The 22500-nt window shown below is 36.3% G+C and overlaps 1 protein-coding gene across 2 annotated transcripts; it reads right to left on the bottom strand.

Annotated features, from left to right (window-relative positions):
* Nucleotides 1-229: 229 nt before the first annotated feature.
* On the bottom strand, nt 230-21622 carry LOC100891084. 2 transcript variants are annotated; one of them, XM_011671865.2, is made up of 11 exons: nt 21267-21621; nt 19531-19650; nt 13255-13533; nt 9210-9348; nt 6870-7012; nt 6474-6643; nt 5141-5294; nt 4019-4243; nt 3397-3579; nt 2570-2739; nt 230-1965 (listed from the first exon to the last, which is right to left on the bottom strand). In XM_011671865.2, the coding sequence occupies exons 2-11, from the start codon at nt 19607-19609 to the stop codon at nt 244-246; spliced, it is 3264 nt and encodes a 1087-aa protein (XP_011670167.2). In that variant the 5' UTR covers nt 19610-19650; nt 21267-21621; the 3' UTR covers nt 230-243. The 2 variants fall into 2 exon arrangements, with proteins under 2 accessions (XP_011670167.2, XP_030828185.1); XM_030972325.1 differs by lacking the exon at nt 3397-3579 and having other exon boundaries at nt 21267-21622.
* Nucleotides 21623-22500: the final 878 nt, after the last annotated feature.

The following is a 22500-nucleotide window of genomic DNA, read 5'->3' as shown; positions in this document are numbered from 1 at the left end:
ATGTATTTTGTTTAAAACAGAGAGAGAGAGAGAGAGAGAGAAAGATAGAGAGAGAAATAGAGAGATAAGGGGGGCAGAAAGAAGAGGCAAGAGGAAGGAGGATCTCACTAAAATATGATATAGAGATACTTCTTTAGTAACCAAAATAAATTGTTTTCTTTTGTAAAAAACATTTTGGATAATTTTGAATGAAAAAAGCGGTATGGGCAAACATAAATTAGGTTTTTACCAGGTAAAGTTGTTTCATGTAAAAACTGCATTGCTTACGTAACCTGATACAGGATCAGTGAACAATATATCGCGCAGTGATGCTTTCTTTGGATGGTTGTCTTCTGTACGTAGCCGGATTGACGATCCTGGTGGAGTCTCCTTTGATTTGATCATTTCAGGAAGTCTGCGAGATTGGATGACTGACATCTTGGTTGCTGACATCTTGGTTGCTTCCACGTGTGAGACATATCCATCCTTTTTACCACCACACTCACCCTCCCCTGATTGATGATCGTCCGATGAGTCGGGAGGAAGAGCAGGGCCTGCACGTATCAGATCTGAAGGAACCCCTTCTTCCTCAAAATCTCTTGCGATTAGAATCTGTCTGTCTGCAAGTACCAATGGCATTTCGGAGACAGTGGAGTTAGGGGAGGAAGCTACTTTTTCCTCAAAATCTCTTGCGATTAGATTCTGTCTGTCTGCAAGTACCGATGGCATTTCAGAGACAATGGAGGTAGGAGAGGAAGCTACAGAGGGGCAAGGTGACGACCCGGAAGAGGAAGGACTAAATGTTTTTGGTATCGTAATGCAGATGGGACTTTGGCGGTTTTCTCCAGTGATGATATCTCCTGACGATGAATTGGAGAAGGGTTCAGTTCTCATGGTTTTATTTACAGATGGATGTGCTTCTGAACCGAACTCACTCATATCATAAGTGGATATGGCATTGACCTTTTCTTGATTGGACACATATGCCGTTTCGTAACCTTCTCGTGCACCACTTTCACGATCCTTTGAAACATATCCGTAGTCATTGTCGCTTTCTTCTTTGGTCGCCATAGACATGTAACCTGAAAAGATGTCACTTTCACTTCCCGAGCTCTTGTTGGACGACTTGGATTTCCTACGATACTGCGTTACTGACGGTAACCTATAAGGGAAATCTTCGCCATTGGACGACCTATACCTTGAGGACGCCATGGAACTGCATATGCTTTCGATTTCATCCAGACCAAAGTAGTCTGCATTGTCGTTCGTGTCAACATTTGAATCCATTATGTCTTGTTTCGAAGGTAGGAGCTCTGGAAACAAGGGAGAAGTTGTTTCCGTGGGACTGACCTGTCGAGAATCTGGATCACTGTCTGCACTTCCAAACCCCTGATCACTCAGAGAAGTCAAGACAGTCGAAGTGTCACTTTGACTCGATTGGTATCTATGCCTCGTGCTGGGTTTATTGTACACATTTCCCTTCAGAATTATCCGTGAGACACCTACTGTACCAGGTTCAACATCGTTGGGATTGACGTAACCTTCGCTGTCTTCATCTTCCTCCTCCTCTTCTGCTATGCCATAATTCCCGTTCATGATTAATAAAGGTTGCGTGTTATCATTTTCTGAAGGTACGTCACATTTGTCAGTTACCGATGTTGCTACTGAATAGCCCGTTTCAGGGTCTTTCATCAATACAATTTGTTTGTTGCCTGTCAGGTTTACACTACAGCTCAAGGTGGAAATACTGTGGTAATGGGACGAATTGTATTGAGACGATGAACATGATGATGATCCACTTCCACTGTTGCTGCTACTACTCTGCATGTCATAGAAACCATGATCAACGCTGGAACCTCCGCTGTTGCTAACCATTGTTGGAGCGAGCTGTGACTGGTCTTCGAGTAACGACTTGTCTTCCTTGTACTCACAAAGTTCATTGAAGAACTCACCAGTGCAGGGTGGTCTAGGAGTCAATGCCTCTTGCTGCAGATAGCAAAGGAAACAAATGATAAGAAACTCAAACAGAAGACAGACAAAAGTAGATATTTCCTATTTGTCTTCACAAGAATCAGCAGCTCTTATGGCTGTGGTATATCAACACTTGATGATGACACAGTGGATTTTCGTTCAACCAGTCTCCCGTACAACTGATCTTTACAGAGGTTAGCAGCCACACGAACGAACCATGACATTATTACAGAGCTTCTCTTACATTGATGAAATAAAGTAATATGAGAATTAAATTACTAAACTGTAACATTCACATGACATTCATTTGGTAGATTATGAGCAGGTTACGTTTATAAATAATGACTCTTGAATCCATTGGCGTAGCTACAGGAGGCACGAAGGGCACATACCTCCACCCTTTGAATGTCATAAAAGAGAAGAAAGAGAGAGGAGCGAAAGAGAATGGCAGGGGTGAAGGCCTTGTCCTTCCTACTTAACGGCATAAGGTTCATGCGTTTTATTCACCCGGTAGGACCAGTGGCGCACCCCCCCCCCCCAACCCATGACGGTAGTGGCCCCAAATTAGTTGGACCCATGCTATGGTACTTTTCTAACGTATTGCAATCGGGAAGCTTACCTTCATGGCTAGGACATCAGGCGGGATATAGGGCTGAGGTAGACGTCGATTTCTTTTGAATGGATCCATCCCAGCTTGCCAGCAGCACAAACATAGACCAATGATGAAAATCACCTGACAGATGGTAATAGCTGACGCGATAATGGCACCTGTTCTTCCTCTTCTTTTACCTAGAAGATATTGGAGATTTGAGAAATGAGAAATTTCCCATGCATCAGAGACAGCAAGCTTTTTACTTTCCACTCTTTCCTCATTACTAGGGACCATTTCCACCTCGTCATTACAATTCTGCAAATAATAGTTGAATTTATCAGAGAAACCATACTTTAACCCTACCATAACTACAAGAGGGGCTAACAATGTACAGAATAAATTGCAGTTTGGGCATAATGACGAAAAAGGTGTTGAAGCCTTGAAAATCGTTTTTGGTAATTTACTGACCAAAACAAATCGATGACCACATTTTATGTAAATAAAAGGAATCTATTGTACTTTCTTTTCATTTCTTGTAATGCCGATAGCGTGATTATGGTTGCGTTCGACAGGAACCCTTTTGAATATATCTATAAATAGCAAAGAGGAACATTCGCCTCTCCAATCATGAACAATCTAGCCCTGTCATCATCGAAACGCACTCATTATTCAGTTATATATATTTTTGTTTGTGTTTAGTGCAGAACTCAGTAGTCATGTCGTCCGTTGTCATTTCAAACACTGGGCAAAAACAAACTTAATCGATTGAAATGTTAGATACACATCATAATCTCATTTCAGATCTACAAAAAGTAGTCATGTCGTCCGTGACTGGTCTTCATTCATTTGCTTACTTTCTGGAATGCTTGGGAGAGCAATCATGCCAGGTTCAGTCAAGGGTCCCTCCCCTACGAAGTTGACAGCGCTCACCCATACCAGATAACTCTGCCCTGCTTCGGAGTCGATCAGGGTGTATTCAATCAGGTCATACTGGTCTTCCTCTTGTGTTATGTTCATGTTTTCGACTCGTATTTCATCTATCAAGGGGGAATGCAGACACATAAAATAACTGAAGTATAATTTACAAATTGATGATAAAAATAATGTTGATGATGGCTTCTTGTATAGCGCCGGCACAAACGTTCTTGGTAAGTGTGGAATTGAGTGTGTTGGTCTTCATAAGCACTTTTGTTCTTGAAATGTCTTAAGAGTCTTAAATGGTAAATATTAGACTTGTCAATAATCTATTCACCCAATGAAATGATGTTTCTATTAAATCTTGTAATTGTTATAGTTCCTTATAAGAAATCTCCTACAATGCCTTTATGGGTCTTCGTTGCCGTTACATAAAATATGTCACGGCAGTATCTAGTAAAGTCATGTTAGTTGTTGTTTTTGCACTGAAAGTAACATTATAAGGAAGCATGCACAGTTCTAAACGAAGGAATGTAGTTCGAAATTGATGAGATGATTTACCCAAGCAGAAGAGACTCGTCCACTCTACATAGTCGTTGCTGCTTCTGACAGACTCTTCTACAAAAGTCTGTGGATAAGAAGCATTCAATGTGCAGGAGTATATCAAATATTCCAAGATGACGCCATTTTCTTCCAGTGCATCCATTGGAGACCACGTGACTGAGATCCAAGTGGGGGTTTCCAATGATGAGTTCAGGGTGAGGTTTCGGGGCGCCGCGGACGGAGCTGCGAAATATAAAGAAACAAAATTCAAACATGAATAAAACATATCAATTCAAACCTTTTTAACGGTTGTGAAACTGGGCGAACTGTGATAACTTCACAATGTCTAGCATTTTGTTTCGAAACTTACAATATTGCTTAATATGAAAAAGACTGCGTTATGATGTTACTATCATTATACTACTTGTTTTATCAGTATTTAATGCTCAAGGCTAAAGTGCCTGAAGGAATCGACCGAACTGCGTACCCAATACGTACCTAACATAAACCTCAGGTCTCCCCAAAAAGTCCCTCCTTATTATCCTTCAAATAAATACGTAATTCTATGGGTCGTGCACTTTTGTGTCAGCAGAGCTTTGGACTAAATGAATTGTCCGAATATGTTTAAACAATTTTTATACTGTTGACAACTTAAAAGCAAGTCTTAAAACGATTTTTTTTTTTGGTAACAATTTACAATATCCAATTGACAACATACGGATGTAAGCCGAGCGTACTCTCACTCTTCTCTATTATTTTCCTTTCTTTCCTTTTATGACATTATTTGGACATATACCGCTGTAAAAGTATGGTACATGTACATATATATTTTCAAATAGGGTTGCTATTACTTGAAAAACACCCTATGCTTTCTACATAAACAGGTGTGAAAATCCTCTGTTAGCTGAGTCATATCAGGGAAAATCCAATTAGAATAGAGGAATCCACTCTCATAAGTGTTATTCAACTACTACTTTGGAGCGGAATTCACTATAATTTGGAGTGGAATCAACCCCAAAAGAAGTGACTTCCTAATATGACTCCTAAAAAGTGGGTCTTCACCCCATGCCATTATAAGACAGTAAGACAGCCATCTTTGGCAAAAACTTTACATTTTCGTTGATTAATTAATATTAATACCTGTCATTTGAGTTCTAGCTGTAACAGGCTTAGACCACGATTTCAATTTGAAACGTTCGTTGAGTATACTCCATATTGAAATCACTACTTCGTATGTGGCGTAGGACCTTAATTGGCAAAGTGTGTAGTTTTTACCCTTCGATGTAAGGTTCACCTGAAACATAAACATATATAGATATATTATAACAACACCACTTTTTGTGTGTGTAGGTCTAAAGAGATGGGCAAAGAGTGAATTAAGAATACATTAACTAAAATTAACAAGCATCGGCTGCATTAAACTCGGTGTTTTCTAACACTGCATTAGGGGTTAAAATAGAGGATGGGGGGGGGGGCAAATTTCTTCTACGCAGCCAGAAAACAAAAAAGTAATTAAGTGGGCGAAAATGTCTTTTTGCCCGAATATCCAGTATTTTGTAAAGCATTTTAAGACACAGTATTGGAGTAATACACAGAAGAACTATAGTCCGAAGTAAAAAAAAACCGAAGATACCAAAAGCGTAAAGGGGAAATTTGTGAATAGTGACAGAGTCTCTGCGAGCTATAGTGCTGGTAGGAGGAGGGAAGGTAGAATTTCTATTCGAATTTATTTTCGAAGGATAATAGTACCAGCAATGTCGATAATCACCCTCTTCTCTTAATGATAAGAACATCGCCCACGTTCTTAAAGGAAAATCCGACCCAAATAAACAGCTATACTCTAAAAGAAAGCAGAAAAATCAGAGAAGCAAACTGATGAAAGTCTCCATTAAATCTGACGAAATAGAAAGTTATGATTTGTGTAAGTTGTAATCACTAGACGTATGGGCACTTCAAATTGGCTGAAGCGGTAATGTCAATGTATGTAGTACCAGACTACTTTCCCATCTGTTCCAACATATAAAATGACTAAAATTTGATTTGTTCAAAATTCATTGCTCAGGAGGGTCTATTCCTTTTAGAGGACCTATACTAATATGCTATACATTTTTAGTAGTGCCCCAAGGGAGAAGGAACTTACGCGAAAAACAGAAATTAATGATATTTTTGTACACGGCAAATGGGAGAGTTATCGACATCCTATGACCGAACTACCAATTTGAGATTCGCATATAGACTTAGTGATCTCATATTTCAAACATTCATACATTCTTACTGCTGGTCCGACTCATTTCGAACTTTTGCTATTCTGTTTCTATTATTTTTCTGCTTTCATACAAATCAATAAGGGTTAGATTACCCTTTAATCGGTTTCCCACGCACGCAAATTTTGCTCGGTCTGTGATGAATCATAATGTACGCCTACTATAAACAGGACAAAGGTTTTAACAATATAATGAACGAAGTCACCTACCTCGGTCCACTGTGAGTGCAATGTTGGGTGATGCAAATCTCGATACCTAATGGAGTTCGTCAAGAAAAACAAAATCCCTCCATCCCATCCTTCAGGTAGCTGCCAGGTCACCGTTAAGCATCCTGGCTCGAGCGCAGTCATGCTGACATCTCGAACAGGATCTGGACGAACTGAACAGGGCAAAAACAAGGAATATGCCAATCATTATTGTAATTATACAGTCAACCTGTATCAAAACTCACTTTTAACAAACACCGGGCAAAAACATACTTAATTGATTGAGATGTTAGATAAACAACATGATCTCATTTCAGATCTACAAAAAGTTAGATTAGATTGAAAATAGCACTGTATTGCATTAAATGTAGCTTTAAGATTTGTGTTTGTGTAACTTACGGATTTCGTTCAAGATAAACTGCTCGTGTAGAGACGCATTTCCAAGTACATTGGTAGAAATAACACGGGTTTCAAACATTTCGTAGTAGTCGCCGCAGATACCTTCACATCTATTCTGCTCTGTCAGCCTGCATGTTCGCCATCTAAAGATTCGCCGAAAGAAACAGGATTGCAAGATGAATTATAATATTTTCTACGGGAAGCGTTCTAGAGAAACATTTTGGTCATACCGATTGTAAGAAAATATTATAACCTCTAGATAATTAAAGGGATTCCAACGAGGATTTTCCAGCTAAAAATGTACATTGCTTTTGCCGTTATATAGAGTTCTACTCCCACAGTTATTATCGATTCGAACATTAAAGGTCATGTATTTATTAAATGAAAAAAATAAGAATAAGTTCCTCTGAATGTTGTTTATGTGGGAAATAAGAAAGATTATGCATCGCATGATTTTAGAAACCCACAAATTATCATAAATTTATTCGATTTTGCTGAATAAAACCTTTAAAAGCATCTTTGGCTAGCTTTATTAATGCAAACATGGGACCATGACTAAAATAACTTTTGTTCCGAGGAAAAGGATTATTTTTAAAGTACTATAAACAAATTTAAAAAGCGTTTATATTATAATATCACATTAAGAGAAGTGCGGTATGAATGGTCAATATCTATAATTATTTTCACTTTTAAGCATCATAACAAAGTCAAAATATGTGGCGAGAACTCAAAAGAAGAAAGATACATGCAAAGCAAAAAGAAGTTAGATGAAAACAGCGAATCGGGGACTTGTGTCATCAAACACGACTCAAAATGTTCCCATTAAATTAAAAAGTATATTTCTACAAAACATGTAGGTTTCCATGATTTGTAATCACGCATTCGCTCGATAAAATGGAAAATTTCTTCCAAACCTATCGGCGATTTATAAATGTGATTTTGAGATATATGAACAGATATCTCTTGCAAGGTTCCGTGTGTTAAACCGTGCTCTCTAAAAAAAATCGAGTGATCACGGACGTCACTCCTCTGGAGAGTGAAAATGTAGTGAAAATAGAGTGAACATTCACTCTTTTCTTCTTAGAGAGCACTCTAAAATCAATCGATTTTCACTCCTAAACAAGTGATCACGGACGTCACTCCCAAGAAAGTGAAAATGGAGTGAAAATTCACTCTCTTTTTTTAAGAGAGAGCATGATAAGAAAACGGGGATACAGTATACTTTCACGATCAGGGGCGGATCCAACCGGTAAAATTACGTGGTTTTACACGTTTTTTCCCCAGAGATGGGGGCCCGGGCCCACGGCCCCCTGGATCCGCCACTGTTCACGATATACCCACGCAATGAATTCAGAGAGCAACTATATTGATTACAGGATAATTATAATAGTAAAAATAACAATAATAACAATACGTAATGGTGATGATACTAAAAATGATAAAAATAGTAATAATACTAATGATAACAATAATAACAATAATGAGAACAACAATAATAATGATAATTCCGTGCATGATGCACAGTCATGATACACTGCCTAAATAAGCTTACAAAGGGCTAGGTGGGAATTATAACCCCGGGTTTTGCTTAGGCACTTTTGAAGCCAAAAACAGCACAAACAAATATATTTTATGATAACGGAGCTGTCAACAATTTTTGTTTGCGGGCTTATACGAGTAACCCGGTCTAATAGACACCTCCCATGTGAAAAGGTCTATTCTTCTTGATAATCCATAACACTTTCTTGCAAGTACGGAATATTATGTTTCAAAATGGTTGTAATTAAATATTTTGTTGTCATTCTAGATATCTCTTTCAGAAGGTCCTGCTTGCTTCACAACGATATGATACCTCACGGGAATCAATATCTTTGACCTCATTATCATCGCGGCATTTTGGGCGAAATACCAACATATTTATTTCTGCTTCGTGCAGCTTGACTATACCACAACAGTTACTATCAGTGTATCCAAAATCCTATACTTATTTCAGTCAACATATCGCAAAATGAACACTTTTAGCAGTTTTCTTCTCTCAATCTTACCTAATTTCCCAAACTTCAATATTATTTTGTTAGTAACTAAATAGTTAAGTAACCAAGTTGGTAACTTACTAAGTAAAATTAAGTAATTAAATGATAAAATAAGTAGGTACATAAATAAGTAAGTAGTAAGTAAGTAGTACGCAAATGAGTGAGTGATTAATTACTTTATCATATAAGTGAGTAAGTAAGTAAGTGAGTGATAATGAGTTAATTGATTAAGTAAGTAAGTGAGTATTACTTAATCGACTAATTACTTAAGTACATGTAAGTATAGTAAAACATTAATCTCACTTACTGGCCAAAATATGGTCTAAACTGAAGTGTGTCTCTGACAGCGAGATTGGTGTTAGGATGATGATGGTTGTCCCATTTACACCAAAAAGTAGTCAAGGTTTGAGCTTCACACGTTACATTCTTCACTGGTTCAGGTGGTGCTGATATAGACAAATCAAATAATGTACATGTAGTTAAGTAGTGCAATTAGATGATTGTAAGGACTCTCGAAAATTCAACCGAATTAGGCAATTCCAATCGTAGCATTGTCCATGACCATTACAATGATGTATATTTTCAACATGATCATGTTAATTACTTGGGTCTTTATTTGAAACATTATGCAATCTGTTTGCCATTCTCGTTCGGGGTTGGGGGGGGGGGGGTCGATTTGTACTAGGTTCAATATCAGGAAAGTGATAGCTTGTAATTTAACTATAGGGAACACAATCATGAAAGATTGGGATTTAACTCGATACACAGTAAAAACGCTGTTTAAAAAAAGTGATGTTCACTTACAGTTGTACACTATCTTAAACAACAGTTGATCAAATTGTAAACAATGTTGCTCGAAACAGAAGTAATTTTGTTAAACATTCGTTGTTTAAAATTTAATGACTGCTATATTTACTATACGAGAGCTTTTAGACAGTGTTGTTTACATATGACGTCATGTGTCTCGTGCCAGTTAAGTGCGTGTTGGCTAAAGGCTTTATTTCACATTGTTATGTTTAGAAACAGGTTCCTTGAAACTAACATGCAATTGAAATTGACATGCCACTTAGAAATGCAGTGCAGCTGTTAAGGCACAGCTCATTGTTATTCATATTAGATGCATACACACAATGCAAGTGTATGCAAGGGCCTTTTGTTGACTACACAGATTGATACATATGTAAAAGCACATGGACATTGAGTCTGGATCAAACTACCAAAGCAACCACACGTGTTTCTGCAGGCTCCATCTTGTTTGTCTTTATACTTACATTTATTTAGCTTAATAGTTATTACTTTCCAACCCACAACACAACATCATGGCCGACCAAGCTACCGACGCGCTTCTAAGTGACTGGGGATTCAATGGCTTAATTGAAATCACTTTTCTATTAACCACTTTGAAGTTTTTAACTTATAGCGTAAGTTCACAGTTAAAATTTTCGGTATCTGTACGCAAATGTCAGAATATTGGTAGACTTAAAATCGTCGCGTCATGCAGTGCGGCACTGATCGCGCACTCGGTTATAACGTGTGCTAAATTCCTTGCCATAGAGATTGCATGCATCCCTATATATGCAGTTTATACGTGCGTGCATGCGCGCTCATGCAAAATGGGCACTGTTTTGGCGCTAATTCATGAATTGCAGAATGACCCTAGTCTTCATATACCTATATAGAGACCCAGAAGTAGTGGTGCACTTATTCAGAGTATCAAACCCAAATTATACCCCATTATACAACCCTTTTGTTGTAAACAACCCCCACTGAACAACAGCTCCTTTTTAAACAACTTTCTTTAAACAACCCAGTTGGTTTAAACAACCCCAACTGAACAACAGCTCCATTTTAAACAACTTTCTTTAAGCAACCCAGTTGGTGTAAACAACCCCCACTGAACAACAGCTCCTTTTTAACCAACTTCCTTTAAACAACCCAGTTGGTGTAAACAACCCCCACTGAACAACAGCTCCGTTTTAAACAACTTTCTTTAAACAACCCAGTTGGTGTAAACAACCCCCACTGAACAACAGCTCCTTTTTAAACAACTTTCTTTAAACAACCCAGTTGGTGTAAACAACCTCCACTGAACAACAGCTCCGTTTTAAACAACCGTCTCTAAACAACACCGGTTGTTTAAATTGTGATTTTAAACAAGTTGTTCAAAATGTTGATCAACTTAGTGTTTAAACTTTAAACAACTCGAGTTGCTTAACATTTTAAACAACTCTTAGATCAGGTCACCCGTTAATCAAGAGTTGTTTAAACTTTTAAACAACTTGTTCACAAAAATTTTAACTGTGTATAATTGACAAATAACCCATAATTCGAATGTAATTGTTACTTGACTATAGACTTGATAAAGTATTTTGTTTTGGGCTTACTCTGGTAAGAAATAACAAATCGATCGAAAGATAATATGCGATTCATTGATTTTGAAACCTTTTTATTCGTTTTTCTTTGGAGGAACGTTTATGTAAAATCCAACAAAACAATAAAACAACTACTACTAGACAATGAATATGACACGAGGTTATATCAATCATAACGAAGTATATAACCTTGCTATATGACCTAGCATTGTATAAACACTGCATAAATGTTATGATGTAAAACAAGGCCAACAAAATATTAATTTTAAAACACTTTAGCAAAAAGAAAATGAAGTAAGTGGACACTACTTATACTTAAGATGTTTAAATAAAGATTTAATTATCCTCTTTAAGATGATCATGCAATTAGAATCATTAATCTTCAAATATAAATCGTTGGATAAAGTGATCTCACAAAGCAAGCTGACTTTTTAAAGATTCATTATAGGTTAATTCCATATACCATCTTAGTATCTTACCATAAAATACATGAAGGCTTTAAAAAGCTATACTTTAACTTGAAAAAGTGCCAAACCACGTTTACTTGACATTACTTTTTCAAAGAGAGCTTCGCCTCTGTTGTACCTATAAAATTATGTGTTCTGTTCGCATTTTCATGAACGAATTTCTGCATGGGGAAATACATAATTACTCAGGTTCATAAAAATTAAAAAAAAAACATTATCCGTACCAAAAGTCTCAGCTCCCTGTCAATACTCTACGTTTTTAATTGTAATATTAATTTTAAAACACTTTAGCAAAAAGAAAAAAGAAGTAAGTGGACACTACTTATACTTAATATGTTTAAATAAAGATTTAATTATCATCTTTAAGATGATCATGCCATTAGAATCATACCGTTCACACATTAATAAGCATAGCCATTGAACAGAAAATGAGTCTCTGAAAGAAAATTACGAAATAGGGCATCTGGTCATTCAAAATGTCAATGAGCATTGAAGGTATGTTATAGGGACCGTCCACAAAATGTTGTGGAAAGGAGAGGCATCTTGACTGTGCTTGTTAAAACCATGCAGTCCTGAGATTACATTTGAAATCCAGAGCTCAATCCTTCTCATTGTTTCTCATTATTTGTTTTCATTGTCGAACAAGAATGTCTTACAGATGGCTACTTGCTCTATGTTTGCAATTTTCTTAATCAGACCTTCTGACGGTTAAATGAATGTCCCCATCGAACAGTGTGAAAGTTCAAAACTCGATCTTAATTGATGTTGGTAAAGTAATAATTTTACTTTAATTAGATATATATGTTATTATATTCTAATGACGGTTTATTTGAGAGAAAAAATGAACAATAAAGAGCGTCCATTTTATTTCTTTGCTGAGTGTAGTTAGCGTCATTCCCTGCATAATGGTTTATAGGGACAAGGCTCCAACATAATTATACAGTCTCTGGACAAATCTACTCTTTTATTATACCAGTAAAACGATGAACATATCCATAAAAATTTTAATAACGTTTTTAAAAGATATTATATAATACTCATCAAATTGTGCGGGTCGAAAGCTCCATGAATTCTCAATACAAATTATCTCCAAAGCCCTCCCAAATATCATAGGTTGTTTTGGCGCTTTGGGGAAAATATAGGAATCGAGTTTTTATTGCTTTGTTATCTGAGATCGTAAAACACCTCCCCAAAACAAAACAATTTGCATGCAACGCTCAACTCGTACGTCATTCGCGCAAATGTTTAGGTACAAGTCTATTATATACATCATGGGCAACGCGAAACATAAAAACATGTGATTTTTTAAGATAAATGGAAAAACCCATTCCAATTATTGAATTCTTCATCTTGAATAATCCAGAAAAGAGAAAACTGAGAGAAAGAAGTCCATCTCAAAAGACACAACAGCTTGATTACTATCGAGATATTTCTAAACATTATATTGTGTTCGCTTACGAAAAAAGGAAAATAACGTAACAAAAATCCCATAAAATGCAGAAAATTGACTTACTTCCGATATAAACGTGAACGCCTTGTTTTCCCGTCCACTCGTCATCATCCTCAAATTGGCAGTAATATTTTCCTGCATCTGCAATGGTGACGTTATGCAAGTGTAGTAGTGACGTAGATACATTGGGCGTGGCGTACTGAGATGCTGGGATACGAGAGGAGTGTTTAGTCCATTGAATGGATTGTGACGTCCTATTGTTGTTGTCTCCATGGTTGAGGGTGCAGGAGAGGGTCAGTGAACCTCCGACCCGAATCACAGGGTCTAAAGGCTGAAGTGATGCTGTTTGTGTAAAGAAGAAAATGAAAACAAATTTAAAATCTAAGAGCACGCGATCTTTATTTACAGCATGCATGTGGTAAGCCAAAAATGTGTTTAAAACAGTTGAAATCTAATGTTATTTTGATGTGTGAAGGAGAAATGAGAGAGAGAGAGAGAGAGAGAGAGAGTCAGAGAGTCAGTCTCATTTTCCCTATGGAGTTAAAATGTGAGTATTGGCAACTACGTATGTAAACAAAACATATATGTTATATCCGGGAGCGAGATTCTTTGTCGTTACCTTTTTACGTCTTGCCTAACATGTTTGATAGCAAATCTCGACATTCTAAACCTATTAAAGTATTATAAAATGCATTTTTTCCTTCGTCATCAGCAAAGGACAGTCTCTACTTTTATAGCTAGCATGCTTCGCTTGGTTGATAAGATTTAGAAAATGGAGAGCAGTGGCGGTTCTTCAACCCCCCCCCCAAAAAAAAAAAAATATATATATATATATATATTTAAACATTTAAAAAAAAAAATTAATAAAAAATTAAAAAAAATAAAAAAAATAAATTAATAAATTAAAAAAATAAAATAATAATAATAATAATAATCAGGAGGCATAACAACTTATGTAGAAAATGAATGAAGAATCCACACATACTCCCAAATTATTATTCTCGAAGGCGAAGCGCTCCTAATAGAGTATTCTGGCGAATTTCCCTGTATATTAAATATGCGCCCATTAACCCGGATATTCATTCGTTAGCACTTTTATACCCAATGCTTTGTTTCCTTTTCCTGGCCACCCATCTAGTAAAGTATTGTTGAATGTGTTTGACATACTTCATAACTCAACTTAATGACATCATTCACGCGCATGGATATTCTGCTTGTTTTTTTCAAAGGGTGTATGTGTGTGTGGAGGAGGGGTGGGGGCACTGGCATTTTAAAGGTTCGGGGAACCCCTAAAAAAGTGCATTCACTAATTCAAAAAACACAAAGCCTTATAATACAAGGAATGTAGTATTTCGAAAATGAAATAAGGTTAATAATATCGATCATTAAGAGGGTGTATTACTCAGAAGATATATTATACCGAAGGTTCGTTACTATGAATCATCGAGATAAAGGTTAATTTGTACATTCCCGATTTTCCCTGATAGACAGAAATCATAAAATATCAACATCACGTATACACACTGCAATACTCGTACACTGAAGTTGTGGTAATGTGGGTATTTAATGCTAGGAACATGGTCATAAAATTTATTGATATTTCTAATTAATTCGTCAGAAGAAAAGGACTTGCACTTTGAAAGTATTCGTGACTCTTAACAGTGTGGTATGATGTGGGTTCAACTGAAAGCATCCGCTTCATAAGTGCATTTTATAAGTTGTGATTCTACTAGAAAGTTTTAAGATTTAACAGAAATAGTAAAAGTAAAACATATCAAACAATGTTGAGAGTAATACCCTTTCTAAAGGTCTGTCGGCAATAAATCGTAACGCTGTCGGTAAATATTTGGTAAAGCTGTCGTGATATAAAGATTTTTGTGTGTGTGTGTGTATGTGTGAGGGGAAGGGCGGGGCTTTGTGTTCTTGCATTTAATTTCGACTTATGTGTCGCAGACAAAAAAAAAGATACAGACAGAGGACTGAGAGGAGAAAACATTAAAGACAGGACAGTAAAGCTGAGAAACGAATGAAAAAGAGCAATTTACCCACTCCCACAAAGCGTTCGGGGAGGGGGGGGGGGTATTTTCGGCAATTGATGAAAACACCCAATAAATAGCAAGAAGTCTACACGTAGTCAAAATTGTCATGTAGTGGTGCTCTTGTTTGTTCAATACTGCTCTCTTCGTAGCTCAACATCCTACACATTCAGATGAAAAACAAAAACGACAATTTTGTTTTTCTCTCTCGGTTTTGACTTTGGTCAAGCCGGTGACAATGCATTTAGGATTCTAAATAACTTAAAGGAAATCATTGATTGGCGATGGTGTCTTTGTTTGGAATATTCCAAGCCCGAAGTTGATAGGGTTTAGTGAGAAGCTGTCCATCACTTTGGTCATTCGGTATCATTTTGATGTCTGCGCTCTATAAGTTTACACAATCATAAGTATTATTATTATTATACAATCGTTATTCATTACCAGGTAACTTTTCTCCGAATTTCGTTTAAATCGTCAAGTGCGGGGTGGGTTTAAATCTGATATCACCTCTATCAAAAACAATTTTTAACCGCTGAATAACGCCCCTAATCAATGTGATTAGTTCACGCCGTAGCCGGCAGGTTAAAGATCTGTTTTGACACTTCACTCGTGGACATTGCTCCTGTTAAGGACTGAAAATGATATGACCATCATAATTAGCATCGGTTCCTTGAACCGGCCCTCCTTTCAGCCAAAGCAGGACAGAACTGAAGGACATTTGGAACTATGGTCGTTCCAAAGTGAAACATACTCCACGGGAATCGATTCACGAAAACACCATAAAAGCAAATATCCTACTGAAATACAGGATTAGTTGAGTATTTGTTTCAGACCGCAAATGCCTTCAAAGTGCATGGTTATTGCTCTTATTCTTATTTATGACATTTTTAGTGCTCTTTTAGAACCTACAATTGCTATGTAGGTAATTGTAGACCCAAAATGTGTGAAATTTAGCCTATATACGATCATACCAATTCAGCTCCACTTAGAAAAAAATACGGCGACCGTTAATTAATTAATTAACTAATAATAACACAATATACGGGCCGGCCGGTTGTGCGTGTTATGACAAACACGAAAAAGCCAACAAAAATCCAACATCGGCATTGGCTGGAATAAAATATACAAGGCGCTATCTCATTTTTTCAACGGCTGGTTCAAATTATCGAATATTATTTTGTGGGGTACCACAAATATTAGAAATTGTTATATTTATGGATATTCCAGCCGTCTCTGAACAAAGATGATTTTGTCAATTAAATTGTATGTTCTTTCAAATTTGACACTCGTTTTTTTATTATCTCACACAAACAAAAAAAAACATTTTGTGTAGCGCCCCCTGCAACAAAACTCAACTATCCCTATCAACGAGCGTTTCAATCCCTTTGGCAAGTCATTAATCTACATTTGCCACTCAATACCCAAGAGAGAAATGGGGACCCGGCCGGTAGGATGACGAAAGCATTTGTGTTAGTAATTGCCATATGCCCTCACGGTGACCAAACTGGTAGGAAAACTCGGCATGGAGTGGAGATGGTGCACATTGTACATGAATGAATCCGATGACCGGGGTAATAATTCATCGGGATTATTATTACTATTATATCGACAAACGTGTACTTTTGACGGTTTCATGAAACCGTCTATGGCAATATAAGAATATAGGCAACATAATATTTTCGGGGGGAAAGTATACGATTAAAAAAATTCTTTTTGACTTCGAACAATATTAAATAGGCCTAAATGAGGAACAGAACGTTAATGAATAAAACAATATAGATTACCATGTCTAAAACGTTTTTTGTTTTTTGTGCATGAAATCAGTCTGAAAACGTTTCAGATTTCTTGACAGCGAATTAATACTTCTAGTTTTTTTTTGAAAACGACATTAATTTTGTTCTATGGAGAGACAAGCATTTGAATAGTAAGCGTAGTTCATATTTGGGTAAAAATCGCAAAACAAGTAAACCCCCTTTCAAAAAAGCAAGGCTTGAATTTAATAGACAAGAGTTGTTGTTTTTTATATAGAAGAAACAAGTTCAAATGGCAAAAAAACCTCTTAAAAATGACTTTAGATGATTTTTTCTGTGTTTTATAACTTTTAATCATTAGAGAACTTCCCTATTCTATTAAGCAATAAAATAGCTTATTTTATTGATTATGATGTCGTTTTTTTCTAAGGAGGCGTACATACTGCATGAAGGCATGGGGACACTCACCAGCTCCGAACAGAAGAAGGTAAGATGGAATGAGAGGGAAAGTGTGTGTGTGTGTGAGAGAGAGAGAGAGAGAGAGAGAGAGAGTGTGTGTGTGTGAGAGAGAGAGATGGATTAACGGGGAAAACAAGATAAGAGCAAGAGGAAGGTAACACGGCATCTTCTATCCTTTTGTAAAGTTTACTCTTCACATTTAATTCAATTTGTAAAATCGATGCCCAGCACCCACTCTCAATGCCAACGCCCCTTCGTGACTGGACCCGCGTCTTTTCTTAATTAAAACAAAAAAATATTTTATTCATTCATTCATATCTTATAGCTTTTTCAAGGGGGGTACAAGATGGATAACAGTGTAAATGATGTATTCGAAACATGGTGCTAGAGGTTCGGAGGGGGTCTTATTATCTTTTTCTCACGGCTCCTCTTTCCTTTTCTCCGCTTTCTTTTTCTTTCATCTCTACCCTCTCATTTTTAGTTCGATGGGGAAGGGGGCACATGCACTGTAACAGCAAATAGATTATTGTTATCGTTTTATGGTTCAATAAATGCCTTGAATTTCACGGGATTTTACAAACAACATGCACACTTACTGCATCAGCACGGCCATTACAGAAAAAAAAGTACCCAAAATCAACCGGTTATAATAATTGTAAAGTAGAAGTAATATGCTTTCATAATGATACATCGATAACATTAATCCATGCATGCTCCATTGATCAAAACATTGTATTGAAAGTGGCATGTTGAAATTCATTTGAGCCAGATATTGGTAAAATAGTGAAAACGGTGAATATTACCGAACATGACTTTAAAGAAACACGATTCAACTGAAACCCTCAATGACAATAATGAGAATATTGTTTTTATATGCCCTTTTAAATAATGAGATCAAACATAGTGCCACCATCATAATATAAAGGCTAACTGAGATATTTTCGGTGGTAAGTGTATTAAAAATGCATGCGCATATTTTGTACTCAATACATTATATATGACTAATGGGGCGTGTAAGCATGCAAGAGGGGGGGGGGAATAAAAGCTAGATCTAGTTAACTTATTTTAATTGTTAAAAACTTTAATCCTAACAAAATCCTAGGAAATTTAGGAGACTAGAGGGGCATGCAAGAAAGTTGAGTTGCAATCGATTGCAAATATCAGTTGCAAATTTTGCAACTTGCAATCAATCGCAACTTTCTTGCAACTAATTAGTCTGTTATATTGTTGTGAACAATTTTATTTTGATTTTTCAGAACTGCAACTTTGCAAAAGCACAAAGCGGACAGCTATAGGTGGTATTTCTACAAGAATCGTAGTAAGGGGCATGCACAGTTGTGGTAAAGAGGGGAAAGGTAGGGTATAATGGGCACATAAGGTAGAAATATTATCCAACAGACTGCAATTTTCCTTTCAGGATGGGCACCTTTTTCAATCACAAGAGGTGTACTTTTTCAACTGCTCGGAGATTATTTAGTGGTTTGGGGATAAATTATGAGGGTGTATTCCAAGACACCCAGGAAATGGATATTCAGCCCTACTGGGTAACTTTTTATTGAATGCACATTATCACACAGTGGAAATTTTGTATAATAATCCTTTAAAGCCTAAATTTTCCTTAGGTCATGATGGCATGTGATACTAACGTTTTCATTGTTTTTACCGGAATCTGGAATAAATAGATTTTGACATGCCTTTTTCAAAATAATTTTGCTCGGTGAAGCAGATTAATGCTATCAAAGTATCATTTAAAAGCACATTACTTCTGCCTTATATTGTCATAAAGCTCATAATTCCCTCACAATAATCGTTTGTTTGGGGTTTCGGTTGTTTCTTGGCCGCACAGTATATAGGCTACTTCCTTATTTAGACTATAGTTCGAGATAGGCTATGTTTATAATTATGAATTCATGAAAAATGTACAGGTCTCAGAAGAGACGATGTAATTTTTGCGTCAACATTTTTTATTGGAATAATATTTTATTTGATTCTCTCCATTCTGAAGAAGAACGATTAGACCCTCAAAACCCTCACAAGAAACAAACAAACAAACAACAACAACAGCAGAAGGAAACAAAATGTGTGGAACCTACCATCTATACTCCCTCCACGTTGTACACGAAGCACGCAGAGTATGGCCAGGAGTAAATTACTGGTCCGACAAAATGCCATCGTTTTTGCTTCAATCTAGTCACGTCACGTGGAAGATTGCTCTGTTTTTAAGAGAAATTGCACATGAAGGAAATGATTATATACCTTCTTTTTAAATGATTTCAAGAGGTCAGTAAGTGACAACTAATCATAACATTGTGCATCACATCGCTACCGATCCTTACATATTTATGCACTCTTAGAAGTTAGGCCTACATTATGACATCAAAACGTTTAGCAATACACAATGAGGAATGGTGTTCGAGTGGCGAGTTACTACTTCTGTATAATACTGATAACTCGCAAAACTAGTCAAATAGAGACCATTTTCTCTCCCTAGCTGTTTATCTTTCTCCTTCTCCCCATCTCCGTTGCCCTTTCTTTTCTTTCTTTTTTTCTCTTTCTCTCTCTTTCTTTATCATCTTGTCTATTTCTTTCTTTACAGTGTTTCTTCCTTTATTTTATTCCTTCTATTTCTCTTTCTCTCGCCCCCTCTCCTGTTCTTTATTCCCACCCCTTCGTTTTCCTTGTTCTCCTTTAGGAAACAAACCTCATTTTTCAGATAGGAATTGAAATGGATGACCCGTATAATAGTTGAACCTGGTATGATTACATGCCCGCATATTCATACATGAGACGACCTTTTTCGACATCATTTACCTTCAATGTATTTCTATGCCACCGTATTCGAATACATTTAGAAAATACGCAATACACTGCTATCAGCAGCTCACAAAATAATGTGAGTGTCACTTATATTTTGTATAAAAGACTAATATAATCATAATTCTTTGATTCTAAGGGGCCCGGATTGGAATTGAATTTTCACTTGGCTTCGAGAACTGCATTCATATTTTTCACTTTCATTTTATAAACTTATGGTAGGCAAATATATTTGCTATCAGCAGCTCACAAAATAATGTGAGTGTCACTTATATTTTGTATAAAAGACTAATATAATCATAATTCTTTGATTCTAAGGGGCCCGGATTGGAATTGAATTTTCACTTGGCTTCGAGAACTGCATTCATATTTTTCACTTTCATTTTATAAACTTATGGTAGGCAAATATATTTTACGTATGGTCAAGAGACATGATGTAAGATTTTATATTTTATTTGATGCTTATCTATTCCGTATACATCAACATATTTACACTATAAAATCTTATAAGTTTAGATGTATGATAATGACATGTTATATACAGAAAAGGGGTCGTCTTAAGCATAGCTTAAATTATGGTAGACGGACGTGACTATTCCTGGGAAGGTCTTAATTATATTTAACTTTCAACGAATTTCACGGGAACATCATTTTCGTGAACATGATAGTGATATAGAATTCAGCACAACTGAACAGATATAATAATATATGCGTATATCGCAACTATGTATATAACTAAGATATAATTATGAAACTGCAAACTTGATTTGGACCAATCGCAACTCTTTGAAATACGGGGCCCAGGTGATGATTTATGGATAACACACATTGTCATGTCAACATATTGTACACTTATAAAAGTAATAAACTCTATTAATTAACTTATAGAACGCAATATTATCTGAAGTTTTAAAAGACGTGAGAGAAATCACCAAAATCAGTTATCAAAATACGTCCTCATCATAATCACACCAATCGCTGTACCACAATTTTTTCAATCATTACTAGTACTTACCACCGTTCAATTCTTTGCCGAGCCATTTACAGGTTTATAGGGCGAGTTCAGGCGATCGTATGCAAAAATTCACATTTCGTCCCTTTTCCACACTTTGTCTATGTCGTGACGAATCAAATGAGGAATGGACAAGTATTTTCAACCTTTGGTAGGAGTCGACTGATCTCAAATCATCTCGTCAGGATAATCAAATCACTTAAGTGTAGGTATACGAGAGACACGTACTCTTCATGCACCGCTCAGAAAAAAAGAAGCAACGCTTTCTGTCCCATCATGAACCAAAATGGAAAGAGAGTAAAACATAGCTACTGTTATAGGTAAAGAGGCACGGGCTTTGTTGATTTGTGTAAATTATTTTCTCCGTGCGTATTTATCTTGCCATTGTACTGGTACTAGTAGTGTAGTATCAACGACCAGTCACATACTCGAATCCGGACTTCACGTTTGCTGGTAGGCTGTTTTTACTATCCAATTAATTACTGCACCTCTCGAAATCAGGATATCAGATATCTTTAGTAAACTACATGTAGCTCAAAGCCACAACCTTTCTTGAAGAGGTTCCTGACTTAAGTTATTATCTCGTCAAGGTGAGATTTATTCAACGTTTAGGAAAGTGTGTCAAGATTATAACGCGATACTGAAATATTAATGCATATCTGGATACCAGTTGAAATACACCTGCGACAATTTTTTCATCCAGTCTTTCTAATGTTGTCAACAAGAGCTAAACCGTTCCCACGATACGTTTCCTGAAGATGTTTATAAGTTGGTCACCATAACCGTTTCCATATACTTCCCAAAAGAACGGACGCTGTAATGATTTTAATGTGGCAATTACTTCGCATGTATAGTGTTGTTACATTTTTTTCTTTTTATACATGTTCTAACGGGGGAACTTACATCAACCTAGTCAGTATACAATCATCAATAATACTCTTTAAATAACCAAGACATCCATTAATTGGGAATACCCAAATCATTTATTTTGTTTTCTTGTCCAATAGAAAGGCTTATATACATAATGACCTAAAATTTCATGACAATAATCAAATTGTTGGGCCTACATATCTAATTCGTAAAATACTTCATAGTAGTTATGAAATATAGTGAAATATAGAATAACGCAACTTAATTCAACAGCAATTTGCGGTTTAATTTAAAAGAATAACAAAATGAAATAAAAGTCCAAAGACTAACATTGTCATAATTATTTACTGTAAAATTCAAAATTATA

This window comes from Strongylocentrotus purpuratus, unplaced genomic scaffold (assembly GCF_000002235.5).
Source record: "Strongylocentrotus purpuratus isolate Spur 01 unplaced genomic scaffold, Spur_5.0 spur5_scaffold_6, whole genome shotgun sequence".
Classification (NCBI taxonomy): Eukaryota; Metazoa; Echinodermata; class Echinoidea; order Camarodonta; family Strongylocentrotidae; genus Strongylocentrotus; species Strongylocentrotus purpuratus.
This window is presented reverse-complemented; position numbering and strand designations above follow the sequence as displayed.

Excerpts from the sequence above, each read along its gene's own strand:
- LOC100891084 (XM_011671865.2), bottom strand. The coding sequence starts at position 19,609 with ATGGCATTTTGTCGGACCAGTAATTTACTCCTGGCCATACTCTGCGTG. Across the intron at positions 4,244-5,140 it reads AGCTAGAACTCAAATGACAG|CTCCGTCCGCGGCGCCCCGA; the intron begins GTATTAATATTA and ends TATATTTCGCAG. Across the intron at positions 1,966-2,569 it reads CTGATGTCCTAGCCATGAAG|CAAGAGGCATTGACTCCTAG; the intron begins GTAAGCTTCCCG and ends TGCTATCTGCAG.